Raw genomic sequence first — 8,181 nt, forward strand, 5'->3', positions numbered from 1 at the left:
GCCCTTAGGGCCTTTTGTGTTATCCTTTTAGCACCATTGTGTACCACTGTACTATTTGCAAACTGTTAATAAAGTATTCAATCAATCAATCAATCAATCAATCAATCAATCAATCAATCAATCAGTCATCATTGGTTTGTAACCCTAACTGTCACCAAATCTCAGGTGATTCACTAGCTCTGGTCCATATAACGTTGGACCAAAGCTAGCGATTCACATGCTAAGTAATACACAATAAATCAATAATTGGAATAATTAAAAAGATGTGTAAATTAACATTTACACATCTTAAATCATATTCAGCTATCTAGCTCAAGCTCCATAACATAGACCTGCTAAAAGTGTCTTATATTGTGATTGCATCCATGTAATGCTGTCACACATACTGTGTGACAGTATGCAAACAGCCGTTACTATCTGACCATACATTCCTTCCCCTCCTGTTGTACAGGCTGGTCCAGCAAAAGGAACATGGATAAAATGGTGTTCACGGAGGAGACTCATCCCAACAAGGTCTTAGGCTTCGGCTCAACAATTTGTTGTGTGATGTGATTATCTGCTGTGGAGGAAAGGAGTTCCCCTGCCATCGGAATGTACTAGCCTCCTTTAGTCCTTATTTTGAGGTAAATGCAGACCCTCAACTTTACATGTGAGCATTTATTGACCTGGCGTTGATAGACCTATTTCTTATGAGAAAAGAAAGAAAGACATAGCTGATCTACAAGCTCAGAATGTGTTGTGAGCTTGTAGATCTGCTACTTTTATTCAATTCTGCCTTGGCTTTCATGTGAACTGAATATCATTTTATATCCAGTCAATTCATTGTTGCGACTATGTAAAGAAAGGCCTAAACAATGAACACTGCAGGTCAACCTTTTTCAAACTGCACAGGCCATGTTTACAACTGGAATGATGGAGTCCAGAGAGCACAGGGTTAATATCAATGAAGTGGAGGCTGAAGAGTTTGGCTCACTGGTGAACTATGCCTACACGTCAACGGTGGACATCTCCACAGCAAATGTGCAGGTATTTATCATCATAAGTTGTATAAACCTTATTCATTGTCTCCATTTTTACCTGCCTCTGTGCTTAAAAGAACATATATTTTGTATTCGGTCTAGGCCCTGCTAGCAGCAGCAAACCTGTTAAATGTTACTGCTATTAAAGAGGCCTGCTGTCGTTTCATGGAGCATTACAACATGGATGAACAGAACTGTGTAGGGATTCACCTCTTTGCTGAGATCCACTCCTGTAAGCAACTGGAGCAACACAGCATGGATTACATCCATGATCACTTCAGTGACGTCTGTCATCAGGTCAGTGATTGAGGGATCCTTACATTTACAAAGTTGTTTGTCTGTTGTAGGAGTGTAACAGTTAATTGAACTAATCTATGTAATCGTTTATAAAACTGAATGATGCAAATGGCTGATCTACAAGCTCACAACGCAACCAATGTGAGCTTGGGTGTCCTTTGGGCCGTGGAAATGTTTTGGAACCTAGAGAGCTAATCTACTGTATTTCTTCTGCCCCTAGGAAGAGTTCCTGTCTCTCTCTGTGGATAAACTGACAGAGATTCTGGCCAGTGATGATCTCAATGCGCCCAAGGAGGAGATGGTGTTTGAGGCTGCCATGTTGTGGTTAAACAAGTGTCCTACCCGAAGGCAGAGCTTGGAAAATGTCAGACTTGTTAAGACAAGCTTGAGGGGATACTATCATGATGTGCATTTTAGTTAGGTGTTGATGATTAATCATACACTATAAAATCATTAGTGTTAAAGAGTGTATACATGGAACCAAATGATACCCTAAGGGTCCATTTGGTTCTACTTATACACTCATGATTTCTCGGGCAAGTATCAGCCAGATGTGGCCATGGTCTATGACTGCCATTACATCAACCTGATTCATAATATTATGAAGTCACAATTGGCAAGATTGCCAGGGTGGCACTGGTTCAGGAGGTAGAGCGGCCGTCTTGGAATCGGAAGGTTCCCAGTTCGATCGCCGGCTCCTCCTGGCTGGCCCGAGGTGTCCTTGATTGAGCAAGACATGGAACCGGAGCAGGTAAGGGTTCCATGTCTGAGTTCCATATCTGTCCAGTACTGTGAATGTAATGTACACTGTACAGTCTTTGGAGGAAAGTGTTATATAAATGCACCATACCATTTTTACTATTTTGCTGTAAACTGCCTAAAAGGACAATTTCACCGCCACTGAAAATGTACTGATCAGGTCTGATGATGTGGTTGATGCCATTATGATGCTAGATAACAACAAGGCATGTGGCATTGATCACATCACAGCTGAACACCTCAAATATGCAAGCCATAACATTTGCCCTCTACTGGCCATGTGTTTTACAGGTATGTTGGTTCATGGTGTCCCTCCAGAATCAATCACCTCTGTACAATTAGTGCCTGTCCTTAAAGACAAGGCAGGTAAACTAAACAGCATTGATAACTAACTAATAGACCTATCGCTCTGACCAGCATCCTCTCCAAAGTATTGGAAAGAATCATGTTAGTACGTCTTGAAATGTCTTGACTGCAGATAACCAGATTGGATTTAAAAAGAAACACGGCACAGTTAAAGAAATGATTGACCATTACAAACTGTTTCAGACGCTGCTTGATAGAGGCATACCTAAGCACATTGTGCGTATACTGGTGTTTTGGTACGCAAAACAGAAAATGCAGATTAAATGGGGTAATGCTACATCTGCTATTCAACGTTTACATGGATGATCTATGTAGTGAATTAAATAAGTGCAATACAGGCTGTCTTATAGGTAACGATATCATCAATCACCTTATGTACGCTGATGACCTGAGGCCTGTTCCTCAAAAGAGAATTAAAGCTTAAGCCTGGCTTTAACACCTATCCTGGCTTAATTTAGCCAGGATTAGGGCTGAATCGGTTCCTCAAAAGCTGAATTAGCTTGAAGATTAGTTTAGCCAGTTCACCCGGGCTAAGTTTAGCCATGAGCCGATTCCTCAAAAGAGAATTGAAGCAATCCTACCTTAGTTACCATGGCAATTTAGCTGTGAAGTTAGCCTGGTCAGGAGCAGGCTAACAGCCAAGCTTACTTAATCCAGTGCCTTGTTCTTCAAGTTTTTCCACAGTTAATTCAACACATGTGTTTGAATATGGACTCATTTTAATGACCTTGCATTCAAATAAAATGAAATAAATACAATCAGATATAATCAAATTAATTATATTACTGAAATAGTGTGTGACCATGAATCATAATTGTTTCACAATGACTCATGGGATGTCATTGTCACTCTGTTAACACTATAGTTCATATTGTTGTTAGATGTTTGATAATATATAACAGATTTTTTTTTTCACTGAATGTAAGTCAATGAGGAGCATATTTTAAATTATCAATTTCTAGTCAATGGAGAAATTATTTTTTATTTCTTGTCCACCTTTGGAGTTACATCATGATGGCAAGGTAACTACACAACCCAAACCTCTACCAAAGTGGTCTTGCAAATGTGGGGTTATTGCGTGTCTCGCCCCCCCCCCCCCCCCCCCCCCCCGTCCCCCTGTCCCCCGCTCATCCCGTCGCGGCCCCCAGTCGCGGTCAACCCCCCCGGCGTCCCGTCCCGTGCGTCCCGTTGCCGTGCCGTGCCGTGCCGTCCCGTCGCGCGCGCACGCGCACGCACGCACACACACACACACACACACACACACACACACACACACACACACACACACACACACACACACACACACACACACACACACACACACACACACACACACACACTCTGTGTGTGCTTGCAATACTTTGCCACGCTTTCTCCCTGGATCTATTTATTGCGGTCGCGGCCGCGCGTTTTCTCGCTTATAATACATTTTAGATTTTACTTCCTTGTATGATTTCATGAGCTGCTGCAATGCTGCTGTTCAGCCACAGAGAGGAACGCCGCTCTGGTTTTGGACTCCATGATTGGTCAAGTTCAAGGATTCTGCTATCGACTTTCATGGTCTTTTATAGAAATACCTGAAGCTTGGCTTCATTATCCTGGCTCGACACAGCCTGGCTTGACAAAGCCTAGCTCGACAAAGTCGCTCCTTTTCAGCCTGGCTTTGCTTTGAGGAACGGAATAAACGAGGCTTATATGGACCGGACTTTGTCAAGTCTGGATTTGGCTTAAGTCCAGGCTTAGTTTATTCACCTTTTGAGGAACAGGCCCCTGGTCGTTCTGAGTCCATACAGTGGAGGGTTACAGCAGTTATTGAAAGTGTGCTGAAATTATGGCAACGATCATCATGACATCATTTATAATGCAAAAAAAAGAGTAGTATCATGATAGTGAGAAGCCATGAGGACAAGAAATTGGCCTTCCCAGCCTTTCACTTATGTGACAGTCATCTCTCTGTGTGCCAGGAAATCAAGTACTGTGGTACCATGATGATAGAGATATCTCTAGACAGTGCCGCAAACTTTATGCCCAGGCTAATGTGCTGCTTCGCAGGTTCAGTATATGTTCAGGTCCTGTCAAATGTGCACTTTTTAAAGCATTCTGCATTCCCATACTCATATATATGTACTTATATATAATCATGTGTATATATAGCTGTGGTGCACATACAAGAAAGGTAGCATGTGGACGCTTAAAGTGGCCTACAATGATGCCCTGAGGATACTACTTAAGCTCCCTAGATGGCATAGTGCCAGTCACTTGTGTGTAACGTGTGGAATCCACACGTGAGGCTCTATTAAGGCACTCTATGTATGGATTCATGTCTCACCTGGATGAGTTCCGGAACAGTATTATTGAGGATATAATCAATCCTGGGAAGAGCTGTCTCCGCTACTCGTCCAGGCTGCGTAAACACTGGAGAGTCAGGCTCTATTTATGATTTTATGTTTTATTTTTATTGTTTAATTTGTTGTGTGATGTTGATTTTGCATGTACTCTGTGGACCCCCTGTGTGTCTGGAATAAAGTTTGAATTTAATTAAATTGGCAGCAAAACGGGAAGAAAAGCCAATGGGCCCTATTTTCGCCGGTGACTTACCCATTATCCCTAAACTTCTTTGCCATTTTTTAGTATTAAATTTTTTTACAGCTTGTAGATTGGCTATTTGAACTATTTGAAAATGATTTTTAAAAATAGTAAAGAATGGCGGTCACGTGAGGCACGAAGCAAGATGGCCGCACGGCACTGAGCGCTGACAAAGTTTCCTCTTTTTATATATATTTTTTGACTCAGACTACTTTTTTTCCAAAATTTTTTCAACGTTGATACAATTTAAGATTTAACTTCACCATTATGGATGGACAACCCGACCCATCGCAGATGGGAACCTGGCAAGGACTAGTAGCTTCCATCGTAAAAGACGCAATTGGCCAAGCTATGGACCCTATACAGAAAGGTTTGGCGGAGAATGGCGATATTCTTAAGTCCCTGAAAGGGCAACTAGTGGCCCACGCTGAAAAGTTTGACACGATGTCCAACCGGATAGATAGCCTGCAAGCTGACGTGCGCACGGGCGAGGGGGTCAATGATTCCTGCCTTGCTGAATTGATTAGGGTCCAGAAGAAGCTGAACAAGCTGGAGGATCGGGCCAGGATTAATAACGTCAGCCGACTGGTGCTGAAGGAGACGATCCGAGGGGTTATCTCCAAAAGATGTTACCTAAATGGATCCCAACCATGAAGAGCTTGCGTAATGCGGTGGTGACCGTCGACAAGGCACATAGGATCTTCTCCAACAAGACATCGGGACCAAAGACGATGATCTTCAGGCTGCTACACTTCCCCGACCGACAGGCGATCCTGGAGGGAGCACGGAAAGCCAAGCCGACTCTACCTGGGGGAGTCAAACTGCTGTTTTTTGCCGACTACAGCCCTGGTACGACGAAGGATCGCCGTGCGTTCAAAGAAATACGCACCAAATTGTGGCAAAAAGGCATCGAGTCGTATCTCGTCTACCCAGCCATTCTTAAAGGACGACTTCACCACTTTTCAACCTATCTTCATATAATTGGTCCTCACTAATACTCATGATAAAATGGTACCATTTTTTTCTACTTGGTCTGTGTCTCAGAGGAGGGCTGTGGACAGTCCAGAAACCGTCTACCAGTGACATCATCATTAGGCAGGATTTTTTTTTCCCAACAAGATTTCAAGTTTATTATTTAGATTTTTATTAACGCGAGAACAATGGCTTCTATTATTGCATTGCAACTTTCCAGGAATAGAAAGCCTGCAGTTTCTATTAGCTTGGATTCCTCATCGATGATGCAAACACATCCTTGTTATAGTGTGATTATCAATCATAAGTGGTCATTGGGTGTTTTAAGTAAAGTAATTACATTCCTGAAGATGAACTACATTCCCTGCTTCATCTCTCTCTCAGCTAAGGGGTCCCTGCGTCATCTCTCAGCTAAGGGTCCCTGCTTCATCTGTCTCAGCTAAGGGGTCCCTGCTTCATCTGTCTCAGCTAAGGGGTCCCTGCTTCATCTCTCAGCTAGGGGTCCCTGCTTCATCTCGTTAAGGTCATCAAGCTCGAATGGCGTCAGATCAGTCAGGACGCCTTTCCTGCATCTCTTGATGCGCACTTGGGAGTGCAACGGCGTGGGTGCATCCGTTTTGCATTCACTGACAACACTACTTATACTGGGGATTTGCAACATGGCAACAGGTGACGACAGGGTCATTTAACACCTACAGTACAGGTCACACAATGGACAATTGATATGCATATAGGCTAATTCCTATGTTAATGTACCTGGCGTGAGTCGGGAGCCTTTGTAAACTTTGATGAAGGGTGAATTTAAAGTAGTTTTAAATCTATGCGTGTGCCTGCGCGTCCCCCTGACCAAATAAGTGGTTGCTCGACGTGCAACCCCGTCCACTGAGCATTGCACCCCTGCTGGTTTCTCTGACACAGAGAACACTCTCTTCATACGCACTTGGGAGCGTGACGGCGCGGGTGCATCCATTTTGCATTCACTGACAACACTGGGTCTATTGTTTTAATTGAATTCTATGACTGTGTATACGGCAAAAATCAATATATTGAACATATTTGGCCACTGTATAGGCCTAACCCAGGGGTCTGCAACCTGCAGGCTAACACTTGCTATGCATACAATGTCTATAATACCATATAAACATAGTTATAATACATTATAGTCTGCTTATAACACTGTATAATTAGAGAAATATTCATAATTCTTTATAACGATAATCATGAGTGAAAAGGTCAAGTATAAATGCACTGTGATATGCATATAACACTATAATTACAGTTATAAGCACTCATAAGTAGTCATAATGAAATCATAATACATTACAAACCAGTTTATAATGACACTTTCTATGTTCATTTTGATAGTTGTAAGACATTATAATCATGTTGTCATACTTTATAATCACCACTAAAATGCATTTGAATCACTGTTATAATATATTATACTGTCATAAGTAGCTCTAAGTGGTCATTTGTTGCTTTAAAACATTAGACAAAATTATAATAGTTGACCGTATAAGTCATTATAGAATGCTTTATAGTGTATTATGATTATTTTTATAAAGCATTATGAGCATTAATGACTTCTTATAACTACAATTATACAGTGTTAGAATACAGATTCTAATACACTATAAGTATGTTTATAATGCATCATAGACATGATGCATTATGGATAGCAAGTGTTTGCCCTGTAATGTCACCAGTAAAGCCCGTAATTCTCCAAACATGTACAAATGTAAAATATAAGGTGCTTACCCGCTTGCCCCAAATGTTATCTAGGTGTCCGGAGAATTTGTGCAATGTCTAAATCCATATTTTTCAATTAAGAAGTGTTTTAATCCCGTCTGTGGCCGATTCTGAGACGGGGCGCATCCGGTGAAAGCCTAAATTACACTCAATGTAAACAGAAAGTAAACGAGGGGGGGAAATGGCGTTCGGCCACAGACGGGATTAAAACACTTCTTTATTGGAAAACGTGGACTAATATATTGCACAAATACTTCGGACACCTAGTTCATATTTGGGGCAAGCTTATATTTTTCATTTGTGAGAAAGCACCGTTCACAAACGTTGTCAGGCTGCTTTGGAGCCTAGCTGCCTAGGTGCCCGGACCGCTACGCCAGCGACCCGGGCATGTGGGGGTTTCTAGTCGTGTATTTACGGAATTGAAATCCGTGTT

General features: G+C 42.1%; 1 protein-coding gene across 1 annotated transcript; it reads left to right on the forward strand.

Moving 5' to 3' along the window:
• Positions 1-586: 586 nt before the first annotated feature.
• On the forward strand, positions 587-2,417 carry LOC311040672 (kelch repeat and BTB domain-containing protein 8-like; the record flags this gene model as incomplete). Its single annotated transcript, XM_084051002.1, has 5 exons — positions 587-623; positions 892-1,026; positions 1,122-1,316; positions 1,537-1,680; positions 2,367-2,417. The coding sequence occupies exons 2-5, from the start codon at positions 895-897 to the stop codon at positions 2,415-2,417; spliced, it is 522 nt and encodes a 173-aa protein (XP_083907128.1). The 5' UTR covers positions 587-623; positions 892-894.
• Positions 2,418-8,181: the final 5,764 nt, after the last annotated feature.

This window comes from Gymnoscopelus microlampas (assembly GCF_963454915.1).
Source record: "Gymnoscopelus microlampas genome assembly, chromosome: 24".
NCBI classification, from domain to species: Eukaryota; Metazoa; Chordata; class Actinopteri; order Myctophiformes; family Myctophidae; genus Gymnoscopelus; species Gymnoscopelus microlampas.